Here is a 27,077-nt window from a genome sequence, read left to right on the forward strand (position 1 = left end):
TTAAGTTTATTTATTTATTTTGAGAGAGAGAGAGAGAGAGAGCAGAGAGAGAGGGAGAGAGAGAATCCCAAGTAAGCTCCCCACTTTCAGTGCAGAGCTCCATGTAGGGCTTGAACTCATGAACTGTGAGATTATGACCTGAGCCAAAATCAAGTCGGACATTTAATAGACTGAGCCACTCAGGCTTCCCATCTACTTATCAACAGTGTTGTTAAATAGATATGATGTACCCTTGATATGATGGATGAACATGGTACTTTACTTCCGTGGTCTTACCCCCAAAGCCTGTAACTCCAGTCTAATCATGAGAAAAACATCAGATAAATCCCAGTTGAGAAACATGCTACAAAATATCTGACCAATACTCCTCAAAATAGTCAAAGTCATCAAAAATCAGGAAAAGGTGAGAAATTGACACAGCCAATAGGAGCCTAAAAAGTCATGACAACTACATGTAAGTTGGTATCCTGGATAGGACCCTGGATGGAAAAGTACATTAGGTAAAACTAAGGAAATCTAAGTATAAAGTATGGACTTTTATTTAATAATAATTATAATAATTTTAATTATTATTATTTTAATTATAATAATTTTAATACTGAAAATAACATATCAATAATGTTTTATTAGTTGTAAGAAATGTACCATACTAATGCAAACTGTTAATAATAGGGGAAACTGGATGATCTATATGGGAATTCTCTGTACTATTTTGTAATTTTTTTGTAATTCTAAAACTATTAGAAAAAATAAAATTTATTTCTAAAACACTAGTACTCCATGTCTAAACAGTTGAATCTGTTACATTTAAGACATGGTAATCATCATGGTAAGTGATAAATCATGGTAAATCATGGTAAACTGCTGTTCTTGTAGCAGCCACCTTGTCTGTCTGAGGCTCTTCAAGTGCCTTTCTGCACTATCCTCTTGGTGCTGCTGTTTTGATTTTTCTCCCTCCTTTGCTTTCACTGCCCAGTTTAGGTAATTAAACAATCGCAGTAACAAGTAGTAAAATTCAATTCTTTAAATATTCACTGTGTGGGGCAGGGGGCACCTGGGTGGCTCAGTCGTTTAAGCGTCAGATTCTTGATTTTGGCTCAGATCATGATCTCACAGTTCCTTGAAATGGAACCCAGAGTCAGGCTCTGCACTGACAGCTCTCTCTCTCTCTCTCTCTCTCTCTCTCTCTCTCTCTCTCTCACACACACACACACACACACAAAATAAACAAATTAACATTTTTTAAAAAAGAACAGAAATTAAAAAAAATAAATATTCACTGGGAATCCAGTTTGTGCTTTATTCTGGGAAAACAATAATGAAAGTCACAATGCCCATGATGAAGGTGCTGGCAGTTTAGTGGAAGACAAACGTGTTCCCGCTAAGTGTGTGTTGGTCCAAGAGCATGTGGAATGGAAGGGATAGTGGGGCACGTAGAGGAGGCAAAGGTCAGCTCAGCCTGAAGAAGAAGAAGACATCATAGGAGAAGATGCCTAAATTTGGACCACATAGGAATTTTTAAGGGAGAAAAAGTAGAGGGAGGAAGAAGAGTTGCAAAGGCAGAGAGGCTGGAAACAAGAGCATTTGGTAACTGCCACCCCTGGAGGTGGGAGTGAGGGGTGGGAACTAGTGGAGGTTAGACTGGAGGGAAATCAGGGTCAATTAATGAAGGGCCCAGTGAGGAGTCATGGACTCCTCCATGAGGAGTCTGGACTTTGTCCTGAAGCAGTGGGACGCCCCAGCAGGGCTTTGAAACAGGGAAGTTATATGGTCAGACTTACATCCTGGAAAGATAATTCTGATTGTGGTATGGAAAATGGATTTGCAAGTAAAAAGAGTTAAGAAGAACGGAGGAGATGCAGTTGTTAATCTTGCACCGGCTCCCCTTCACCTGAGTTTAGGAATTTAGGGTCTCGTCTGACCACCTGACCATTTCCAGGGTTTACCCTGGGATCTTCAGGGAGAGATGCAAAAGGGCAAGGGTGATTCAGGTCCTGTCTAGTCCAAGTGGTGAGCCACTGGGCTCCAGCATGTGGCACTGACCTCACATCAGAGCTGTATACCATACATGAACAACTTGACATTCTTTCAGTCAGATTTCTTGATCTTTGTGCAGCAGTTAATGCCTATGTCTCAGTTTCCGTTTCCTCAAGCTTATCATTGGGTTGTCTCATCACCATCCCTCCAAAATGCAAACTGACATTGCTATCACCCTGACATAAAGGGATTTGGTTTCTTTTGGGATCTGGAGTCATAGCTGTGTTGTCAGAACCTCTAGTCCACTGTACAGCAAGCTTCCTGAGGCCAGTCACACGTTCTCTGAAGAGACCTTTTAAACACAAGCCCCACCTTAATTTAGATTGGGGGTCAGCAAACTACTGCCTGTGGGCCAAAGCTGCTTGCCACTTACTTTTAGAAATAAAGTTTCATCAGAGCACAGCCACACTCATTCATTTATGTAGTATATATTATCTATGACAGCTTTTATCGTACAATAGCAGAGGTCAGTAGTTGTAACAGAGACCAGTGTGCAAAGCCTGAAATATTTACTGTTTGGTCCTTTACAGAAAAATTTTGCTGATCCCTAGTCTAGACCAGCACTGTTGAATAGAAATATAACTCAAGCTCTCTACGTGACTTAAGATTTTCTAGGAGCCACATTTAAAAAAGCAAAAAGAAACTAGTGAAATCAACTTTAACAATGTCTTGTTTAACATATGTCCAAAATATTGTTTCAATATATAGTCAATATCAAAGTTGATAATGAGATATTTTACATTCTTTTTTTCATACTATGTCTTCAAAATCCAGTGTGTATTTTACACTGAGCACAGCTCAACTCAGACCAGCCACATTTTACACCCTACAAGGAGTAAGACCGGCACTAGACCTTGGAGTAGACATCAGCCTTGACAGTACTCTGAGGCTACAGCTGTTCCATAGCTGATGTGCCAGTCCTCCCTCAGGGCTCTTGGCTCTTCCCCTCAGAAGATGGCCCAGCATAAAAAAGACAAATGTAAGGGTGCCTGGATGGCTCAGTCGGTGAAGCGTCCGATTTTGGCTCAGGTCATGATCTGACCTGAGCCATCAGATCATGAGTTCAAGACTTCGTAAGTTCAAGCCCTGCATCAAGCTCTGTGCTGACAGCTCAGAGCCTGGAGCCTACTTCAGATTCTGTGTCTCCCTCTCTCTCTCTGAGCCTCTTCCTCTCACACCCTATCTCTCTCAAAAATAAATAAGCATTTAAAAAACAAACAAACAAAAAAGACAAATGTACTATTCCAGTTGCAAAATGTGGCAACCTCCTCCCTGAGTGTGCTGAGTCTGTACTTTCAGAATTAGGCACTCTGGAAGGCTTGTGGTAGTGGAGTTCTTCTAATTCTGGGTCCTTTCTTTGGTGGTTTAAATCATACAGGAGACGGATGTCATGACAAAGACTACCCACTTCCCTTGACCCACCAGAGCTGGAGGGATGTCATACTGGAAGCAAGGCCAGAAGAAACGTATTTTGCAGAATTTAGGCCTTGGTGAAACTCGGAGACCTCCAAGTCTTGTTTTTAGTTCTTTTGAACCTCTGTCTTAGAGCATATAGTCAGTTATGGGAATGTCTGTGAGTTTCATCTTTCCCCTGATTTTTTTTTCAGTTTATTTCTTTACTACTTATAGAGAAGGGGTCATACAGAATAAAATTTAAATGTTTATCCTTGGGTGGTTCCCTTGATCCTGCCTCAGGATGTAGCCAACTCTTTCCTCCAGAACACTTCAACTCTGTTCTCCATCAGGGCTTTTATTCAGGATACACCTCTTATTTTGAAATCCTCCTGTTTAGAAAAGTGGCCCGATGCCCTTCATTCATAGTCTATGGCATCCTCTTCCACTATTTTCATTCTTTTTTCTTAAAATGTTTTATTTATTTTTGAGAAAGTGCAATTGGGGGAGGGGCAGAGAGAGAGGGGAACAGAGAATCCCAAGCAGGATCTGTGCGGACAGTAGTAAGCCTGATATGGGGCTCAAACTCAGGAATCATGAGATCATGACGGGAAGCAAAGTTGGAAGCTTAACAGACTAAGCCACCCAGGTGCCCCTATCCTCTTCTACTATTAATGGACATGGCTTAGTGAACATTTATCTACTCAATATATATTTACTGAGCACTACTCTGTGTTGGGCAGTGTTCTAGGCATGGAGATATGGTGGTGAAAAGGATATGATCATTGCCCATAAGGTGAGAGATTCAGACTCTTAGAAGCATAATTCCGGTGCAAGGCAAGTTGTGCAATGATTTGCATATGGATGGAAGGGTCACCTGAAGGAGGTGGGGTTGGAGGAGGAGGGGAAGACAAGAGAAAGGGAATGCTTCATGTCATCAGACTCAGTGCAGAGTGACCTGGTCATGATTTGCTTTTTTTCCTGCAGGCCAAAGCCCAGGAAGTCCTACAGAAGCTGGGTGATGTGCAGGAAATATTTCACAAGAGGCAAATGAGTCTGATGAAACTGGCAGCCAGACAGACTCGCCCGGTGCAACCCGTGGCCCCTCATCCTGAGTCCTCCCCAAAATGGGTGTCATCGAAAACCAGCCAGCCCTCCACCTTGGGTAGGTTATTTGGAGAGGAAGCTTCGTGCCTTTATGTTTCATCAGTGCTCATGAGGGTTGAGATTGTGATTGCTTAAGATGCATAATGGTTGTTGTTTTGACAAATATTATTTAAAATAAACTACAGATGTGAAATAGTACAGGCATTGAAGACTTCATAGAGTTAGGTAAAAAAACTGAGTGCCTGGATACAAGGAGACCTCACAGTCTAGAAGAGGAATAATATACATGTGTAAACAACATCAGCATAAAATAGTCTTCATTAAGGACCTTTAAAATGCTTATAAGATTCTATTAGCAATGGAGTGGTAAAGTTTGGAAAGATAAAAACAATAGGTAAGTCCTTACACCCATCCTGCATGGTCTTCATTACTATAGCTTACTAGTAAGCCTTGAGATCAGGTAGGGTACATCTTCTAACTTTGTTCTTTTTCAAGACTATTTTGTCTGTTTTAGATTCTTTTTATTTCCATATAAATTTTATTTTATTTTTTTAATGTTTATTTTATTTATTTTGAAAGAGAGAGAGAGAGAGAGAGAGAGAGAGAGAGAGCAAGCGGGTGGTGGGGGCAAAGAGAGAGGGAGAGAGAGGATCCCAAGCAGTCTCTGCATTGTCAGCACAGAGCCTGATGCAGGGCTCGAACTCACAAAACATGAGATCATGACCTGAGCCGAAATCAAGAGTCTGCCCCTTAGGGGCACCTGGGTGGCTCAGTTGGTCAAGTGTCTGACTTTGGCTCAGGTCATGATCTCACCATTCATGGTTTTGAGCCCCGCATCAGGCTCTGTTCTGACAGCTCAGAGCCTGGAGCCTGCTTCAGATTCTGTGTCTCCCTCTCTCTCTGCCCCTCCCCTACTCATGCTCTGCCTCTCAAAAATAATGTTTAAAAAATTTTTTTTAAAGTCTGCTGCTTAACGGACTAAGCCACCCGGATGCCTCCCATTTAAGTTTTAGAAGCACGTTTCAATTTCTGCTGAGATTATGCTTGAGGTTGCACTCATTTTAGAGATCAATTTGGAGAGAACTGTTGTCTTACCAATATTGTCTTCCAATTCATAAATGTTGTTAACTTTCCATTTATGTAGGTCTACTTTAATTTCTCTTGGCAGTATAGTATTTTTTTTTTTTGTTTTTGTTTTTGGTGTGCTTTTTAAAAAGTTTTTATTTAAATTCCAATTAGTTAACATAAAGCATGATATTAGTTTCAGGTGTACAATATAGTGATTCAACACTTCCATGTAACACTTGGTGCTCATCACAAGTGCACCCTTAATCCCCGTCATGTATTTAACCCCCACGTCTCCACCTTCTCTCCTCTGATGACCATCAGTTTGTTCTCTATGGTTAACAGTCTGTTTCTTGGTTTGCCTCCCTCTCTCTCTTTTTCTTCTCCCTTTGCTCATTTATTTTGTTTCTTAAATTGCACATCTGAGTGAGATCATATAGTATTTGGCAGTATAGTAGTTTTGAGTATAGAGGTCTTAGCCACTTTATGGTTTTTTTTAAGTGTATAGTAAATGGAACTTACCATATATAACTATCAATAAGAATATATTTCTGCATAAAATACAATCAGGTCGTCTGTGAATTGGGACATTCTGCCTCTTCTGTTTCAAACTTCATGCTTTTTTCCTTTGCCTTATTATAATGGCTAAGACCTCCAGTACAATGTTAAATAGAAGGGGAGAGAGCAGACAACCTTGTCTTTTCCCAGTATTAGGGGAAATAATTCATTTTTTACCTTAAAGTGTGATGTTAACAGTAAGTTTTTCACAGATGCCTTTTACCAAATAGAGGAAGTTCCCTTCTCTCCCTCATTTGATGAGAATTTTCATCATGAATGATTGTTGACTTTTTCAGATGCTCTTTTTGGTGCATATATTGAAGTAATCATATAGTTTTTTCTCCTTTATTTGTTAATGTGGTGGATTGCAATGATTTGTTTTCAAATATTAAAACAATTGTACATTCCTAGGATAAACTGCTCTTGGATATGATATGTATATCATTCTTTACTTCATGTATTTTGAAACTGTTATTAAGCACTTACATGTTCATAATTGTTATGTCTTCCAGATATACTGGCCCTTTTATAATTAGGAAATATCTCTCCTTCCCTCCTTCAGTAATACTCCTTGTCCTGAAGTCTATTTTGTCTGATACTAATATAGCATTCCGGTTTTCTTGTGCTTAGTGTTTGCATGATATATTTTTTCCTTTCTTCTGTTTCCTTGTTTTTATTTAAAAAATTTTTTTTCAACGTTTATTTATTTTTTTGGGGACAGAGAGAGACAGAGCATGAACGGGGGCGGGGCAGAGAGAGAGGGAGACACAGAATCGGAAACAGGCTCCAGGCTCTGAGCCATCAGCCCAGAGCCTGACGCGGGGCTGGAACTCACGGACCGCGAGATCGTGACCTGGCTGAAGTCAGACTCTTAACCGACTGCACCACCCAGGCGCCCCAGTTTCCTTGTTTTTAAAGTATATCTCTTATAGGCAGCATATAATTGGGTCTTGGCTTAAAATTTTTTTTAGTTTATTTTTGAGAGAGAGAGAGAGAGAGAGAGAGAGAGAGAGAGAGAGAATGAGCAGGAGAGGGGCAGAGAGAGAGGGAGATACAGAATCCGAAGCAGGCTCCAGGCTCTGAGCTATCAGCACAGAGCCAGATGTAGGGCTGGAACTCCTGGACTGCAAGATCATGACCTGAGCCTAAGTCAGATGCTTAACTAACTGAGCCACCCAGACACCTGGGTCTTGACTTTTTAAATTTTTTTTTTCAACGTTTTATTTATTTTTGGGACAGAGAGAGACAGAGCATGAACGGGGGAGGGGCAGAGAGAGAGGGAGACACAGAATCGGAAACAGGCTCCAGACTCTGAGCCATCAGCCCAGAGCCTGACGCGGGGCTCGAACTCCCGGACTGCGAGATCGTGACCTGGCTGAAGTCAGACGCTTAACCGACTGCGCCACCCAGGCGCCCCTGGGTCTTGACTTTTTAATACATTCTGTTAACCTCTGCCTTCTAATTGGAGTATTTAGTCCATTTTCATACAATATAATTATTGATATAGTTGGATTTAGAACTATAATTTTGTTATTTGTTGTTTATTGTCTCATTTTTTTTATTCCTCTGTTCCTCCTTTCCTACTTTCTTTTGCATTAGCAAGTATTTTTAGTGCTCTGTTTTAATTCCTTTATTGGCTTTTTAGCATACCTCTTTGCATTGTTTTTCCCAGATATTTTCCTTAGAGATTATTATGTTCATTTATCACAGTCTACTTAGAGCTAATATTATAGCATCTTATGTAAAATATAGGAAATTTGCAACATTATAGCTCCATATGCTTCCTTCCATGCTCTGTGGTATATTCTTCTGTATAGTCTGTTATATTTTATATATATATAGTCTTTTACATCTACTCTCTTATTCAGGCATTTCCAGTGTTCTTTTTATTCCTTACTGTAGATCTGAGTCATCATTTTGTGTCATTTCTCTCCAGGCTGAAGAACCTATAGCATTTCTTGTTGTGCAGGTCTTCTGGCAACAAATCCTTTTTGTTTCTATTTATCTGAAAATTGTGGGGTCTTCTGATAATTCTCCATTTAGTATGATTTACAGTCCTCTGTCTCCTGTCACATATTCCACGTTTTAGAAGCAAGTCTTGACAACAGTTTGGTGCATTTATTTCTTGAATTTTCTGTGTGCACACACATACACACACACTCATAGACATAAATGCATATGCACACTCAATATACTTTTGCACACATCCTGCTGACACAAACAGACACTCACACACATGGAGTCATCTTTTTGGATAGCTAGAAACAGGACTTGGCTCTCCTTACTTCTCATCTAGGGCTCTTTCCCAAAACTAAATTATGCTCACTTCTATGATTTTTTTTTCCTTTGTCATTGTTTTAAGGGATATATGTTTGTTATAAGCAAATAAAGTGAGAATGACAGCTTGTTTCTCTTTCTTTTTCAAACATAAGGTTTCATAAAAGACAGTGACCCTTCTAGGGTAAACAGACTTTGTCATGTCTGAATGGATATCACTGACCTGGCAACTTGCTCATTCTGCAGAACAATTCTGCACTTTTGTTTTGGATAGTAACCACTGAGTAGGGATTCAAGCAAATCACTAATAGGATTTTCAGACACATTTGTCTGATTCCTTAGTAACTGCGTCTGTTCCAAGATAAATCATTACATTTCACAGTGTAAGGAATGTGAGGGAGCTGGAATCTTGACTGTGACTCTTATTAGCCGGGTGCCTTGGTTACAATATTTAACTTCTCTGAAGTTTATAAGGAATGTGAAAAAATTCTTTTGTGGCTGTAATCATAGCTAAAATTTACTGTTTACCATGATCTAAACACTTGGCATATATTAACTCATTAAGCCTCATAACAACCCTATACTGTAGGCTTTCTCATTATTTCACATTTTATAGACGAAGATGGTGAGGCACAGAGATTACTCTGATAATATGTGTCTTGGACAAGGAATAGCAAGACTTGAATGCCGGCAGTGTGGCTCCTTGCCCCTGCCTTTACCCTCAGCACTTTACTTACATTGTTAAGGGCAGGTACTCCTCAGCCGTGGGTGTTGCCGAATATAAAGTATTATGTGCTTCTAGCATCCAGTTATTATGCCTGCAATCACTCAGCTTACAGGGATCCTGCAGAGAGTGAGGAGCCCAAAGGAGTGTTCATTGTTATGAATTTTCTTCAGTGGTTATAGAACCAGGAGCAGCAAACAGTGTACTTCACTACAGATTTCAATAATATCTGTGAAAAATCCATAGAAAGCCCTAGCGGATTCCAGTTGACTCACAGAACCTGGGGTTGGGAGGAACCTCTGGAGGCCACAGTTTACCACAGATAAGAATCAGGGCGATATATTGGGGGCATTAGATGGATGGTATTTTGGCCATAGGACCTAGAAGTGCTCAAATTCTGTCCTGGGTTAATCACATGTATCCTGTGAGTTTTCCAGGGGAACTCTACACACAAGGTTGTTGACAGTGACAAGAACTCGAAGTACCATTTATTTATTAGCCTTGTAGCCATCATCCCCAGTGCAGCCTTCTGGCAAAGCTGGGTGAGAAAGCCTCAAGGCCTAACCAGGGCTTCTCCTCCACAAGTCCCATTCTTACTGCCAAATGGCCTTGGAGCCTGAAGAAAGGATGTCTCCCAGGTGTCCAAGAGCTCTGTGGAAAGGAGGGGAGGGTGATGGAGTGACAGAGAGAAGAGAACAAGAGCAAGATAGCCCAGTTCTGTCCTGACTGAGCTAACCAATTTTTCCCATGGTTGTCTCATCCACTAACAAATGCAGTTCCATCAGTTCTGGAATCCAACTGGTACATTAGCAACAATTTCTGGCTGGGCAGGCATAGACATCCACTTATATAATCATAGTATGATTATGTGAGTGTGGGTGTGGGGTGGGTGTGTGTGGGTATGTATGTGGAGAGAGAGAGAGAGAGGGAGAAAACATTTTAAAGAAGACTATAAAGTGGCACAGTCGATTAAGCGTCCGACTTCAGCCAGGTCACGATCTCACGGTCCATGAGTTCGAGCCCCGCGTCAGGCTCTGGGCTGATGGCTCAGAGCCTGGAGCCTGTTTCCGATTCTGTGTCTCCCTCTCTCTCTGCCCCTCCCCCGCTCATGCTCTGTCTCTCTCTGTCCCAAAAATAAATAAACGTTGAAAAAAAATTAAAAAAAAAAGAAGACTATAAGGAAATATACCAAATGGTTGTGTTTAAGTGGTAAGATTTCAGTATTTTTCAAAAATTGTCGATGATGAGCACAAAGTACCTCTGTAATGAAAAAATATATGTCCAATAAATGTGGTATTTGGAATTGAATCTGGTCTTTTAATCCAAAACAACATCAACTGCAATATTATACAGTACAAAGATAAATGCTAAAGCAGCAGTGCATAGAAAGATCCATCAAGGGTTTTTAAAAATGTGTTTATTTTATTTATTTTGAGAGAAAGAGAGAGAGAGTGAGCAAGCAGGGGAGGGACAGGGAGAGAGGGAGAGAGAGGATTTAAAGAGGGCTCTGTGCTGACAGCGGAGAGCCCAATGCAGGGCTTGAACTCACGAACTGTGAGATCATGACCTGAACTGAGTCAGATGCCTAGCCGAATGAGTCAAGAATCTATAAAGTTTTAATGTCCAGGAAGACTTCATGAAGAAAGTGACCTTTTTATGGAGACTTAAAAATGGGAATGATGGAAACTCTATCGTTTTTACCACATTGTATTTACTGATTTATTGTGGTTTGATGTTTCATGTGATGTTGTGTGTGACTTTTGTCTCTTTGAATCAAATGTTAAATGCCTGGGGTCAAGAACTATTTCTTTTCTGCTCTCTCCTTCACCTTCAATTTCATCTCCCACCTCACAAATCACCACAGCAGCTCAGTTAAGCTTTGTTAATCAGTTGGCCCCACACAGTCCAGGTGCTTGTCCAAGCCAGGCTATATACTGAGTTATTTATAAGCTGAGTTGACAAATTAATGGCAGGTTTTCTTTGTTTTTCTAGCTCCTCTTCAGAGAACATCTGAGGAACCTTGTACAGGGACAGTAGAAAAAGATGATAAAACTAAACTTGAAGTCAAGGTAAGATCATCTTTCTCTTTATGGATAAAAATTTCTGATATGAAAGAATATTGCTGCCATAATTACCAATAAATCAGATTCCCCTAACCCAACCCCAAAAGATGTGTCCATAAAGGCATGTAGCACAGATTAGTGCTCTCAAGAGCTGAGGTTTTGTGGGATTTCTTTCTTCTTAATTGTGAGTAGAAAAACTGTCTGGCCATGAATGGAATTCTTGGGAGATACTATGTTATTGAGGGAAAAGTCATTTTGTTCTTTCCTATATTCTGACTTCGTATTTAAAATTGGTAGAAGTGTGTGGTTTATGTACAAAAAAAGACAAAATTTCATAGAGCTACACATACACACGTGCATGTCTAACTGGCGAACTCTAAATAGGCTCTGTAGATTGTGCAAGCATCATGTTCTTGCTTTTAATACTATGCTCTAGTTATGGAAGATATCAATATTGGAGGAATTTGGGGGAAGGGTCCACGAGACTTCCCTGTATTTCTTTGCAACCTTATGTGAATCCATAATTATTTCAAAGTAAAAGTTAAGGGGAAAAAAAGCATGAGCTTTGCAATCAAGCAGACTTACATCTATGTAACATGACCCCTCTAAACCTTGGTTTCTCCTCTGTAAAAATGGGGATAACAACAGCTATTGTCTGAAACTAATTTTTAGCAGCAAACAAATATTTGAAAATTGCCAAGCACTGTATAATTGTAAAGTAACATTATATTTAAATACCCAAATACAATGAATTGTGAATATATATTGCTGCAAAAGCAGCCCTAGAAGGGGTCCCTTTTCTTCTGGCTCACTAAAAATGAGTATCTAGCTGATGGAATGGTTCTGAAAGCAGAGGCCAGTAGACCATGGGCTCACACAGTTTGGGTTCATCATCTGTGCCTAATGTGTCTGAATATAGGACCCCACTAACCATTATGAAGTCAGGCAGAAAGCAGGTCTCAGACTTTTCTTCCTAGAAGCAAAAACAATGTAGGAAGTAGAGTTCCCAGCTGACTTTTCTTAGAAAGAGAAAGCTGCATTCTTCTGTTTAGTCATCTTTTGTATTTGGGGCAGATTAGGACATTGCTACAGCTGTTTCGGAATCCCGTGTGGTTGGAGGAATTGCATTACCATATCTTCCAGAGTCAGGAAACCGTTTGCAGTTTCACGCAGTCATGATCAGCCATTTGAAAGAGTAAATAGCAAATTAAAAAAAAAATTTTTTTAACTTTTATTCAGTGTTGAAAGATAGAGCATGAGCAGGGGAGGGGCAGAAAGAGGAGGAGACACAGAATCTGAAGCAGGCACCAGGCTCTGAACTGTCAGCACAGAGCCCGACACGGGGCTTGAACCCATGAATGGTGAGATCATGACCTGAGTCAAAGTTGGCCACTTAACCGATTAAGCCACCCAGGCACCCCAGCAATTTTTTTTTTTTAATGGGCAACTGTAATGAGACTTCGCCAGACTGGACATCCATGAAGTCTGTGGAATTACTTAGTGACATAAAAAGGGTTTAACTGTGATCAACTTTAAAAGTGAGCATCATTCTACCCTTTTCTGTACCTGGGCTTCACAGACTTTTATCTCTGAAGGTGAGAGCTGTGGCAGGTGTACCAAAGCCCAGATCCAGCCCCTGAACTCATATGCTGTTGCCATTAACACACAATGTGATTTGAACTTACCTCATAACTCTGTGATTTTCTCTGCCCATATTGAGACAACATATTTATGGCCTACACACTTTATAAAGATGCCATAGGAGTTGTGTGTACATGGAGGTTCTCGTATAAAAGAATCCAAATTAGGGTGAATTATTTCAACAATTGTGAACAATAAAAATGAGTGCTATTGTTTAATTTGTTGGGGAAGAAAAGGAAATATAGTCAGTAAGCATAAAGCACCTTTTCTCAGGGAAGACCTGAAGATATTTAAGAAGAAACCATAAGCTACATTTATTATTTACTCCGATTTCATATGTTAGTAAAAATAGACAACGCAGGAACTATAGGGAAGGGTAAGAATCAGAAGCCTATAGGGTTGGGAAATGTTAAGTAGAATCCAAGAATCTCTGACCACCAGATTTTTCGTCTCTTCTTTTTTGGTTGTGCTATTTATTTAATCCAGACTCCAAGCACATCCTGCCAGGAGGCTGCCCCCCTTGTGTTTAGGCAGATCACCAACAGCATAGGTACTAGGAAGCCAGCACAATTCCATTTTACAATTATCCTGGGATTTTGTTGTTGTTTTTCCTTACTGTTGCCTTGTTTGTGTATTTAATGAAGGGCTTTTCCTGCAACAATATGCATGTTAACAGTCAAGGCAGTGGAGGAAGCAGGGTAGAAACAGGCTGCCAGACTTCCTCAGTTTGGGCAAACAGGAGCTGGTCGGACTTCTGCTTCTAAACACCAAGAGTATGAGCAGAATCTATACAGTTGTGAACAACATGAGTAGGAAGGAAGAGGATTTATGAACTAAATCCCCAAATGCTAGACTTAAAATTCAATTCAAGACCAATAAATGCAATTGGCATTTGACAAGGTAGGTAATAAAACCAGGGAAATCATCATTTCAAAATATGTAAGAAAACTAGTAGGAAAAGAAGACAGGTTAGGGAAAAAAGTTTAGGGGCGCCTGGGTGGCTCAGTTGGTTAAGCGTCTGAATTTGGCTCAGGTCATGATCTCACAGTTTGTGAGTTTGAGCCCCGCATCAGGCTCTCTGCTCTCAGCACAGAGCCTGCTTCAGATCCTCTGCCCCCCTCTCTCTTTGCCCCTTCCATGCTGGTTCTCTTTCTCTCAAAATAAATAAATAAACTTGAAAAAAAAAGGTTTAGATTCATGTCTGTGTGATCCATGGTTTATTAGAAGGGGGACACAGAGGTTGACTTACGTCAAGAACAATCATTTCTTCATGTGTTTTGTGACCACTGTCCAGGAGAAATGACCAAGATGGATAGCATCTGACTCTAGTGACAATTCTGACATCCTTTTGACCTTAGGCTAGACCTCAAAGATAAAATGAAACCACAGTGCAAATTGTAACATTGTGATAAATGCCCTTCTTTGCCCTCAAGGGTAAATGCTCACAGGCAAAAAAAAAACAAAACAAACAAAAAAAAAAAAACTATAAACCAAAACTGCTTATGATGCACTAGAGTCACTGATACTCACTACAACAAAATCATGCAACAAAATCATGATATGAATTTATCATCATCAGAAAACTCATTTCCAAAAAAGGCATTTCATCTTCTCTGGTGGGATGATCCTTACTTTACCTCTTACAAGGAACTAAGTTAAACTTGACAAGCTGGCTGAGGCTCTCAGGGCCATCTGGCAGCTGTGCGGCCATGTGCTAGACTTGTTAATGTGGTCTAGGAAAGCCTGTCAGTGGAGGAGATTCGCTGTGGTTGCTGGCAGTGGTGATGAGGCTAGTTCAGGTTTTTTACGTCACCAGCTGGAAGCTGAAAGCATGACTCACTGGAGCTGCTTTTATATCACAGCCTCTTTGGAGCTAGAAAGAAGCCAAAGGCTGATGAAAATTCCTTTTTCATGAATGTGAACGCTCAGGATAAAGGCAGAGAGCTACTGGCTGTGAGCACTAACAAACAATGCTCCTGGACACCTGTTAAAGGGGCTTAAAGTAGCAGAGGCCTTTTTTTTTTTTTAACTTTTAAAAAGTTTATTTATATATTTTGAGGGAGAGAGAGCATGGGCAGGGGAGGGGCAGAGAGAACGGGAGAGAGTGAGAAAGAGAATCCCAAGCAGGCTCTGTACTATCCATCTCATGAGTTGTGAGATCATGACCTGGGCTGAAATCAAGAGTCAGGCACTTAACCAACTGAGCCACACAGGTGCCCCTAGTAGCAGAGGTGCTTTTAGGCTTACAAGCAAACAGCCTCCTTCATAAAAATTAAAGAAAAAAAAAAGCCAAGGCTGTAAGTTGCAGAATGGAGAGATGAGGGAAGGGTTGCTAACACATTGTACTGGGTGCTGTATGTACCTGGTTTCATTACAAATTCTCAGTATCTTGAGGAAGATGATGAGGAAGGTGATGTTTCCCTTGTTTTATCCATGATGCTGTGGAGACTCTGAGAGGTTGAGTTTCCATAACGGTCACACAACCAGTAAATGGTGGAACTGGGTTTTGAAGCATGCAGTTTATTTAATCTAACAGTCACTAACATCTAACTTCAGTCTATTTATTTATAACCTGTTAGCTACTTAGTTTACCTAACTACCAGTTTACTTAATCTCTCATATTCTAAATTTCCTCTTCTGCAAATGGGGATAAAGTAATCTCACAGGTGGTTGATTAAAGGAGAAATATATGACTTCAATAATAATAATAATAATAATAAGGGGTGCTTGGGTGGCTCAGTCGGTTGGGTGTCCACCTTTGGCTCAGGTCATCGTCTCATGGTTCATGGGTTCGAGCCCTATGTTCGGGGTTCGTGGGTTTGGGCTGTCAGCTCAGCCTGGAGCCTGCTTCAGATTCTGTGTCTCCCTCTCTGTCTGTCCCTCCCCCACTTGTTCTCTCTCTCTCTCTTTCAAAAATAAATAAATAAACATTAAAAAAAATAATAGTGATAATAATGTCAACAAAATAAAAATAGAAAATTTTTAAAAATGAGAAATACATGGAAAGTATTTATTAGCATTATGCCTGACATATAGCAGGGTCTCGGTAATTTTAGTTTCCCACTTAATCCCATGTTTATAAATAGCATATTCTGTGTAAAAGTTGAAAAGAAGCTGAAGGAAGGTCAGATTCAGGTCTTAAATGGGATAGCTTCTCCTAATCTTGAATGTATACCGTTTTGCTCAATGATAGCAGATCAGGCCCCAATTCTGTTCCTTGCTTTCTCACGCCCACAGTTATCATTTACCTTTCTGATTCTCAACAGGAGAACTGTATGAACTTATAAGCTCATTTCAGTATTCATCCTCTATGATGTTCAAAGTCTAGTCATTCAGAGAATCCACCGAATCCTTGAGGCAGCCCCCAACCAAGCTTTCTGAAGAATTTCTAGAACCAAGGTTGTCATAGTTTCCTATGTATTGCAGCCCTGAGAAGCTTATTAATAATGCAAATTCTCAAGCTCTACCCTCAGAGATTCTGATTCAGTAGGGCTAGAAAGAAAACAAAATGAAAAGTTTATTTATTTGTTTTGAGAGAGAGAGTGAGAGAAAATATGAGTGGGGGAGGGGCAGAAGGGAGGGAGAGAGAGAGAGTCCCAAGCATGCTCTGTGCTGTCAGCACAAAGCCCGATGTGGGGCTCCATCCCACAAATCATGATATCACGATCTGAGATGAAATCAAGAGTTGGAAACTTAACCTACTGAGTGCCCCCAGGAATCTGAAGTTTTAACTTTTAAATTAAAAAAAAAAATTTAATTTGGTAACTAGAATGCAGGTGGTATAAAGATTGCATTTTTGGGTCACACTGGCTTAGAAGCTATATTTATAGGTCATGAAGACTTGGGTTAAAGGAGAACTCATTAAGGTGGATATGGATCTCTTAGGCTAATATAGAGTCCAATACTTAGTGAAGTGAAGGCATGATTATATTAATCTATGAGAATGTATTTTCACTGAGAGAGCTATATGACAAAGAAGATAATAACAGTGAAGGCCACTGTTGACTTTGCTCTTTGACAAATAAAAAACTGAGATGACTAAAATATTTGATTGGTCCAATCTGGGCATCCTATTCAACTTCATTTAATAGATCTCAAAGCAATTGCTATAGGTCGTACGGAAATTATTCTAACGTTGGGGCCTAAGCTTAAGGAACTTACAAGTTTCATGAAGGAAATAATGTATTTCCAGTAATTTATAATGTAGACTAAAATGGCATACCTCCAGGAAAAGGAGTATAACATGTTAGATGGCGGAAGACACAACAGTTCATAATTAGGAGATTGGGGATATTTTTACAGAGGAGATGGCATTTGAATTTAACTTTGAAAAATAAATACAACTTTGAAAGGTGGATAAGATGGAGAAGGAAAGCAAAGATGGGGAAGGATATAAAGTGTCAGAAGTCTGAAGGGCATAGGCTCTTCTGGGAGTGGTTTGAGAAAGATAGACAGATAGACGAAAACAGGTTGCTGAAGGCTTTGGTTAGGAGTTGTTGCCAGGAAGGGCACCTATGTATTAGAAAGATGACTCTGGTATGACAATGAAGAGTACACGGGAAGGCAGGCAGGCAGACCAGCTGCCAGCAGCTGTTACAGTCTAGATGAGACTCTAATGTTGAGAGCCTACTAATGACAGAGAAAGGTAGATGGGCAGAGCTTATATCTGTCAATCTAGATATTCTTCCCAGTGCCCAGAATACACTAGACTGTCAGACAAAGTGTGATGTATGGAGGAGTAGATCAAAGCAGAGAAGAAAGAGAAGAGATTATTTAATAGACAGGGAAAAGAAAGAAGATATTGAAAATACTTTGGGGTTTCCATCTTGGATTCCTCATTGGATGAATTTGTTGACTAATATAGAGCACTCAGAAGGAACAGTAGGAAGTGAGGACTTATGAAAGCTGAGTCCAACATCTGTAGGGTTTTATAGATCTGCAACAGCAACCCACACCTTATCTTTCTATTAGCTGTAGCCCATCCCCCTTCCCACCAATAAGAGTCGGCCAACTGGCCTTAAAGTTATGTGGAAATTATTTGTGAACTAGGTTAGGGACCAAAGATTGGTCTAATAAAGCACTTTACAAACTTTTGGTTTTATTCATGAGTTAAGATTTACAGACATATACAAATTAAGTTACCCTGACATTTATGCATTGAGGTTAAAATCACATGAAATCAAACAGCTTGAGGGGTGCCTGGGTGGCTCAGTCAGTTAAGCGCCCCACTCTTGATTTTGCCCAACTCTTGATTTCCACTCAGTTCATGATCTCACAGCTCATGAGATCAAGTCCCACGCTGGGCTCTGTGCTAACAGTGAAGAGCCTGCTTGGGATTCTTTCTCTTCCTCTATGTCTGCCTCTCACCCATTCTCATGCACACGTATTCTCTCTCCCTCAAAATAAATAAACCTTAAAAAAATTAAAAAGAAACAGCTTGAGAAAATTCAGGATATATGGGCAACTTCTTTTCAATGTCCTTGACACACTTATTTCCTTCACATTTTCTCGGTTTGGGAATGGAAGAAAGGTATCTTGCAACATGTTTCTCAATTTCTGGATATTTTAAACAGAACTACAGACTTGTAAATCATTGTTAAAACAATGTTACAGTTTTTTAAGAAGACACTCTTCCCATAAACAAAATATTATACACATTGTTTAGCTTTAGTCCATCCTTTAAACACCAATTTAAGTATTGAGAACATTGAACTAATTACTAACAAAACTAGCTGGGAAATTCAAGACCTTAGATAAAAGAGATCCTGGAAAATTTTTGAAATAAGAGAAGTTTGCTTTTGGGACCCATTCCCCTATCTTTCTCTAATCATTTCCCATTTCCACAAAGCCTCAGGACTACTCATGCATGTCTCCTCAAGCCTGCCCTTCTCCAAAGGGCATTAGTCTATAAAATGTGCTAAAACCTTCCTCTCCTCTCCTCTCCCTCTTGGAAGCCCCCTCCCAATGTAGCTGATCTGGACTAGAGGCAGGAGAATATCTGAATGAGGTAGTTCATAGCAATGCATGGATGATGAGTGACTGACAGTTCCTTGACTCTTCTGGAAATACTTGCCATTAAAAAAAAAAAAAAAAAAAAAAAAGACTGCCCTGACTGCCCTATTATCCAAAGGCAGTGAGTGGCTTCTTCAGGCAATGAAGAGTAGGAAGATGTGCTGGAAAAGGTCGGTGAGATAGAGCAAACAGGGCAGACAAGCCAGCTAGAAATCTGTTCCCAGGATAGATCTCTAAGTGGTTCCTGTTTTTCAAAAGTTCTTCCTATTCCCTATGTCAGAACCCACTGAATCTGGGGGGGAAAAAAAGACGGGTTCACCTTTCCCCAGAAGTTCCAGCAATGGAGAGGAAAAGGCATAGCTATCCCTTCCGAAGGCTAACGTTTTTCTCTCTGGGACTTTGTCTGTAAGACCACCCTGGACTGAGGCTGGAAGTTGAATGGCCTTTGGAGAGTTTTCCTTTTCCTTTTTCCCCACTGTCCTCCCCTACAGCCTACCATTGTATCATTTTTCAATAATTCTTTTTTTAAATTTTTTTTAATGTTTATTTTTGAGACAGAGAGAGACAGAGCATGAATGGGAGAGGGTCAGAGAGAGAGGGAGACACAGAATCTGAAGCAGGCTCCAGGCTCTGAGCTGTCAGCACAGAGCCCAACGTGGGGCTCGAACTCACTGACCGTGAGATCATGACCTGAGCCGAAGTCGGACGCTTAACTGACTGAGCCACCCAGGCGCCCCCATTTTTCAATAACTCTTACTTGTCCTACCTCTTCATTGATTTTCTCTGGTTTTCATAATGAATTTGTAATGCTGTAAAATGTTTAAATACTTCTTGTAATGATCACTGTTTATGTTTAAACGAAGAGGGTGGTTTAGCCCCTTATCTGCCTTATTTTTTTTCTCACACTGAAGTCAAGAAGCTTCTCTCTCTCTCTCTCTCTCTCTCTCTCTCTCTCTCTCTCTCTCTCTCTCTTTCATATTGGGAGCCCAAGCAGGTCCAAACTCTTGACCCTGAGATCAAGAGCAGAGCTGAGATCAAGAGTCAGATGCTTAACTGACTGAGCCACCAGAGTAGCTTCTCTTTTTAAGAAATGTGATAATACAGGGGCGCCTGGGTGGCGCAGTCGGTTAAGCGTCCGACTTCAGCCAGGTCACGATCTCGCGGTCCGTGAGTTCGAGCCCCGCGTCCGGCTCTGGGCTGATGGCTCGGAGCCTGGAGCCTGTTTCCGATTCTGTGTCTCCCTCTCTCTCTGCCCTTCCCCCGTTCATGCTCTGTCTCTCTCTGTCCCAAAAATAAATAAAAAATGTTGAAAAAAAATTAAAAAAAAAAAAGAAATGTGATAATACAAAAAACAATACTTTCACCTTGAGTTACCAGATAGCACCACTTTTAAAAAGTTGGAACTGAAATTGCTTTCCAAAAATCTCTAAAATCATACAGTGAAATCATTTAACTTCAGGGAAAAACTAATCTGATTCAGTTCAGATTAGTTGCTATCTCTCCTTTGGGGAAGAAAAAATATATTTTAATAATCAATTAAAAATCAACTATTGATACTTTTTTTAAAATGTAGGGACTTTTAAAAAGTTGATTGAGGGGCGCCTGGGTGGCGCAGTCGGTTAAGCATCCGACTTCAGCCAGGTCACGATCTCGCGGTCCGTGAGTTCGAGCCCCGCGTCAGGCTCTGGGCTGATGGCTCGGAGCCTGGAGCCTGTTTCCGATTCTGTGTCTCCCTCTCTCTCTGCCCCTCCCCCGTTCATGCTCTGTCTCTCTCTGTCCCAAAAATAAATAAAAAACGTTGAAAAAAAAATTTTTTTTAAAAATAAAAAGTTGATTGATACTTTTAAAAAGATATATTCTCCAGAGAAATTTAAATAAAGTTTTTAAATAAAATTCTTTCAAGCTAGGCATTTAGCCTATTTTCCCAGTTTTGAAACACATCTTTTTTCAAAATATGGAGGAAACAAATCAATTAGATTACATGTTTGTTCAGAGGACACAGGAAGTCATCATTCAAGGTGCTCCTAAGAGAACCTGTATATGGGTTGGTGTCACTTTGAAAAGAGGAGAGACTGGAGTAGAAATGGGGGTACAGGGAGTGATGTTGTGTCCAGGGCAGTTGGCAACCTGCCTGCCTTTAGTGCCACCCTTTTTCTTCAGAATAAAACGAACATAAATGGAGAGGGGCTTTTCCACCTGATTGGCTCTCTAATAGGGTCGCTAACGGGTCAATTCCCTTTTAAATCTCCAACTGGCTGAGAAAGTTACCCTCTTTGAGATACCCTAGGGGCAACTCCAAGTCAGGGTTGACTGAAGGGAAACAGGATAGGATTCCACAGGAGCTTGTTGCTCTGCTTTAAAAAAGCATCATTTTATAATCCAATGAGGTTCCTAAGGAATCTCTAACAAAAAATATAGCAGCAATGGGTGGGTTGGTCTGTGGTCAATTTTCTTGGTCCATTATTTAAGATAAAAGGAACAAAAGGGCCAATATCTGGGATAAAAAGCAAGCATTTATTTAAATATGTAGTCTTCCTTCTAGAGCTTTCAGGAAGCTTATGTTAATTTTTCTTCTCCAAAGTACTCTGGCTACAATTTAGCTTTCATCTCAAAATAGGAAGCAATAGCACCTATGTTGGTATTTGATATTATAAACAGAGGGATGTTTCATAGCCAATTTACACATCTCCCTCATTTTATACAGAAGAATATAGATGTCCAGGCAGCTTACGTGACTTGGCCAACACCTCCAACCTAGTGAGAAATATGGGGTCTGTATTACATGTGAGCAGGTAGGAACTGCCCAGGAATTACTGCAGGTCAGGTGTGCCTGGTGGTTTACATACATTACTTACTTATTTTAATCCCCACAAAGTACATCTTAAAGAGCTAACCATAAATGCCATTTATCAAGTCTTCTTTGTGCTAAGTACTTTAATTCCTTATCTCAGATCACCACGACGACCCTCTGATATAGATACAGTGAGCCCTCTTTTACAGAGAGAGAATTAAGGTGCAGAGAAGTCTTGCCCAAGGCCACTTTTAAATAAAAAGTAAATCAAGGATTCCCACCCAGTCTACCTCTCACATGAAGAATTTGTGTTCTTTTCACTCTGTAAGAGGTTTTTGAATTACAGGTCACAGTGGTGATAGTTGAACTCAATTTGGTGGGCTCACAACATTTAAAAATAACATTTAAAAATACAGCAAGGATAGCCTAATATAAAAATAGAGTGTATCACATCGGTTCTATGTATGTCTGGGGTGTGTGTGTGTGTGTGTGTGTGTGTGTTTCAACCATTACCAAGCAATTAACTAAATTCTGACACTATCTACCTAGACATAGCATCACATCCCACAAGTTAAGGGCTCAGTCCTATAACATTGCTCCCCCAGCCCCTTCAAAGGCCATTTGAAAAGTCCAGATTGCCATTGGTGCTTCTGACTGACCAGCTATAGATCAGTTTCCCATGACCCCCTCCTTGGGTTCAATTAATTTGCTAGAGTGACTCACAGAACTCAGAGAAGCATTTTACTTAGTAGATTACCAGTTTATCTTAAAAGGATACAATTCAGGAATGGCCAGATGGAAGAGGTGCATAGGGCAAGGTATAAGGAAGGGACATAGAGCTCTTATGCTCTCTGAGCAAACCACTACCCACCCCCTATCTCCAAATGTCCACAGACCCAGAGGCTCTCTTTTTGGGCTTTTGTGGAGGCTTCATTACATAGGCATGATAGATTAAACCGTTGGCCATCAGTAATTGAACTCAATCTCCAGCCCCCCTCCCCTTCCTGGAAGTGGGGGTGGTCAGGGGAACTGAAAGTTCCAACCCTCTGATTACGTAGTTGGTTCTCCTGGCAACCAGTCCCCATCCTTTGGTGCTTTCCAAAAGTCACCTTATTAACATAAACTCTAGTCTGGTTGAAAGGGGTTTGCTATACATAACAAAAGACACCTTCATGGCTGCTGTCACTTAGGAAATTACAAGTTTTAGATTTATACCCAAAACAGGACAAGATCAAATACATATTTCTTATTATAAATCACAATATATGTGATTTATGTATGTATATTTTGATGTTTTTCTTGAGGGGCATGGCCAGTCTTTGAAAGCTACTGCATCAGAACACAACTAATCTGTCTAAACCTTAGCAAAACTTTGGTATACATATAGTTAACTACCTCCCTGCAGGTTATTAAAGCAGTACCCAGATCTGCTGTGGATCCTTCCCATCACATTCTCAATGGCAACAGTGTTATATTTCATCAAAGTTGATTGACAGAGGACTCTTTCTCTACCCTGACACCAGCTGTCTGAGTCTATAAATCAGTAGGACATCATCATTCATTGTAAAAGATGATAGTCCATACCTACACACCTTGGGTCATTGTTATTTTTTGTCGTTAGGTTGTCATGAAATAAAAGACTCTACAGTCTACCACACTTACAATAGACCGAAAGAGTTGGATAGAGCACAGTTCATTTTATAAACAGTAGCAAATATACAGTAAGAGGAAGTTCTGTTAGTAATGGTGGTTACTCTTTATGCAGGTCCTATATTACATGTTGAGGATCCAAAGACAAATAAGGCTAGAGCTCAAAGTCCAGCAGGTGCTTCAGGCACAGTAACGTCACAGGGGAAGAACAAGAAATGGATGCAATGTAACATTAACCACCATAGTAATTAGTTCAACATTATATAGAAAATGTGAAGAAAGAGCTTTGGTAGTGTGGCAAAAATAACTAGATTGGTTTGAATCCAGGGACCGCTATTTACTTCTGTATATTGACTGAAATGAGAAATCTATACTAGTATCTGATCAAATATATGTAATAGAGGGAACTAAAAATTTAGATTCTTAGTGAAATGATATCTTACTTTAAAAGAAGATTCTATTATATATTTTTAATTGTTTAATGTTTATTTATTTTTGAGAGAGAAACACACAGAGTGTGAATGGGGGAAGGGACAGAGAGAGAGGGAAACACAGAATCCGAAGCAGGCTCCAGGCTCTAAGCTGTCAGCACAGCTGTCAAAGTGGAGTCAGCTTGGGATTCTCTCTCTGTCTCTCTCTCTCTCTCTCTCTCCCTCTCCCTCTCTCTCTCTCCCTCTCTCTCTCTCTCTCTCTCTGCCCCTCCCCTGTTCTCTCTCTCTCTCTCAAACAAATAAATTAACTTTAAAAAAAAAACCCAAAATATGAACTTGGAATTTAAGATTGCCCTTGTATTTTAGAGCTGAATGCAAAATTTGTATACCAAATAGTCCATTATTTTTTAGCTTGCTTTCTGGAAAGATTTCTCCCAGATTTGGGAGGACATCTATGAAAAAGATCAAAGATCCATGCTTTTCTTTCATTCATTCAGCATTTTTGAATTGCTGTTTCTGTGGATGGAATTGTGCATAATAATTAAAAAAAAAAAAAAACCCACCTTGACTGTTTTCTGTTAATCCAGAGAGAGACCTCTCTTCTTGCACGGTGAACAACTAGCTGAGAGCCTATCACTCTCACCTGTTTATAAGACTTCTCATCTGTTCCTTAGTCTGGGGAAAACTGTTCATTTTCCAGCTCTAATTTACATAGAATCTTTATGTTTACTCATTAAATTTCCTTGAACAATACTTTTGCAAGAGGGCCCTTTCAAAATCTTTCCCTTTTATGACAGTGTAAAATAATTCATTTAAACAGAACTTGGCAAGCAGGAAGAATTCAAATGCTGGCTAATTATCTACTTGTTTGTTATTAGTCAATACCTTTACGCTACACTGGTTGCTATCAGTATTATACAGATTTGCTTCCTTGTTAAAATGGCATTTTCTTGAAAGCAAAGTGAGTTTTGCCTCTTTTTGACAACTAAAGGTCTAATATTATTCTGAAAAAGAGCCACAGCCCTCTGTGGTGGATAGTGCCATGGGGTCCATGTTGTAGAGGAGGAAATCAAGCCAGAGAGGTTCAGTGAGCTTGCCCAGGGTCTCAGAGCTGACAGGTAGTGGAACACAGTTTCTGATCAGCAGCTGGCTTGGAGCCAGGTGACCAGTCTGCACACCTGAGGAACCACCTGCTTTATGACGCAGTGTGATAGACTGGACCTGCGATTACCAGCCTGTGAAAAGTGGACTCTGGGCTTACCTCATCTCTGTCTTTAAGCTCACTTTCTGGTCTTGGGTAGGTTGCAACTTCTCCAGATCTTGACTTCTTACCCCGAAAGGAAAAAAAAAATGGAGATATTGAGGCAAATGATCTCTTTACTGTTCCCTTTAGCTCAAACTCTGAATCTTTATTGCAAGTCAACTGGGGAGGGGAAGGAGTACAATATTAATGACCATACATTATTAAGGAAAAAGGATACTTGCTTTTGGTAAAGATATTTTTGGGGCACCTGGGTGGCTCAGCCAGTTAAGCATCTGACTTCGGCTCAGGTCATGATCTCGCGGTCCGTGAGTTGGAGCCCCGCATTGGGCTCTGTGCCAACAGCTCAGAGCCTGGAGTCTGCTTCAGATCCTGTGTCTCCCTCTCTCTCTCTGCCCCTCCCCCACTGGCACCTGTCTCTCTCTCAAAAATAAAATAAAAACATAAAAAAATTTAATATATATTAAAAAAAAGAAAGATATTTTTGATGTTTCTAAAGAAAGCCTGAAAGGCAAACTGTAACAGATCCACAGAGGGGTTGAGAAAAACCCAAGAAAGAAAAAGATGAGAGACTGGACATGGTGCCCATCTAGAAAACTCAAAACAAAAACAAACATAACAAATAAATTGGGGGAAAGAAAAACATAGAGCTCCCAAATAAGACAGACTATTTTACCAACGTTTCTTTCACTTCAGAATGAAGAAATACTGGAAAGCAGTCCCGATGGGGCAAACCCTGAGCCAGAGCAGCTTGACGGCCCTGCACATCTTTCCCCCTCCAGGTAAGATTCCAGATCCCTGGTAGGAGTCGTTTGAACCCCTAGAGGTGGTGGGGAAGGAGGGGAGGTATCCTCCGTTTTAAATCTTGTCACTCATTTTTCCCAGATAAAATCACATATAGTTTTCTGTAACCTTCACATGTGTACTGAGAATAAACCCATGGATCTCATAAAAGCAACAAGCAAGAGCTGAAAATGATATAAACCAAGTTCCAAGGATACTCAGTATTTTAAAAGATGAATTATCAAGAAAATAGTAAATGTAAACTAATGTTGATATTGATTGACTTCTTGGTTTCAAAGCATTTAAAGGCAATAGGTTCCCTAAACACACAATTTATACAAATTTAATGCTATGTTTGGACGACAGGAAAGTGTTCACATGTATGTGAATACTCAGCAGTTCAGAAAGCCTAAATTAGGGTGGTAAAGACCAAAAACATCATTTAAAAATATCTTTTTTTATACTCAAAATCCCATCATTAGCTCTATTCTCACAATCATCACATTGTTTATCTCCGCACCATTTGACTTACTGACTTATGAACCACTTTTATCCCTAGGGACTATCATAATGCTTAGCTCTTAGCAGGCCTCCAAAATATGCCTGTAGAATAAATGAACCAATGTCTTTAGGAACTTGCTGCTTGATTAAAGCCCATATTAGTTTAATTAGACTACTTTATACTCTTTCACTTTAAGGTGTACTCAAGGAAACATGTGGGCTTGTACTAATTGAAATGTTATCTCTGAGTTATGGCAAATGGCCCATGTCAGCATATCTGAAAGTATCTTTAGTTGGGTGGTCTCTGAAAAGCGCCAAGTATTGGCAACGTGTTCTGTTGTCCTTAAGAGACAGTACCTCTCTTGGGACGTTTCTATCACTACAACTCATGCCTACTTGTATGATTCTAATTTCCTTTTTCAAAAATTGTAATTTTACTCTTATAAGAATCTTAGTTAAATGGGTCCTTTAAGTTAATTGATGAATTCTTGTATTAATTTACAGTAGACCATTAAAGCATACTTCTAATGGGAAATATAAAGGAAAAAAGTTACAGCATTGAATGAAACAAAAATATCTTTATGATTCTTGCAAAAGAACTTTGAGAAAATGAAAAATTAGCTAGAGGGTTAAGCAGGGTGATAGGAGGGTCTAACATTACACTAATGGTTTTCCTCTACTACCAGCTTTTTATAAATCTTTAAGATCACTACTCTTTGATGCAACAACTGAATCTCTACATATTTTCTTATTCACTTCTGTTTTGTAGATTTGAGTTTTTATG

The 27,077-nt window shown here is 40.0% G+C and overlaps 1 protein-coding gene across 2 annotated transcripts in view; it reads left to right on the forward strand.

The window, feature by feature from the left end:
* MCF2L2 (MCF.2 cell line derived transforming sequence-like 2) overlaps positions 1-27,077 on the forward strand; it is a 270,244-nt gene that overhangs the window by 142,676 nt on the left and 100,491 nt on the right. For both annotated transcript variants that reach the window (XM_045037208.1, XM_023260362.2), the window contains 3 exons: positions 4,417-4,594; positions 11,153-11,229; positions 25,706-25,791. In XM_045037208.1, the coding sequence (XP_044893143.1) occupies positions 4,417-4,594; positions 11,153-11,229; positions 25,706-25,791 (341 nt within the window). The remainder of the gene's footprint in view (positions 1-4,416; positions 4,595-11,152; positions 11,230-25,705; positions 25,792-27,077) is intronic.

This window comes from Felis catus, chromosome C2, assembly GCF_018350175.1.
Source record: "Felis catus isolate Fca126 chromosome C2, F.catus_Fca126_mat1.0, whole genome shotgun sequence".
Lineage (NCBI taxonomy): Eukaryota > Metazoa > Chordata > Mammalia > Carnivora > Felidae > Felis > Felis catus.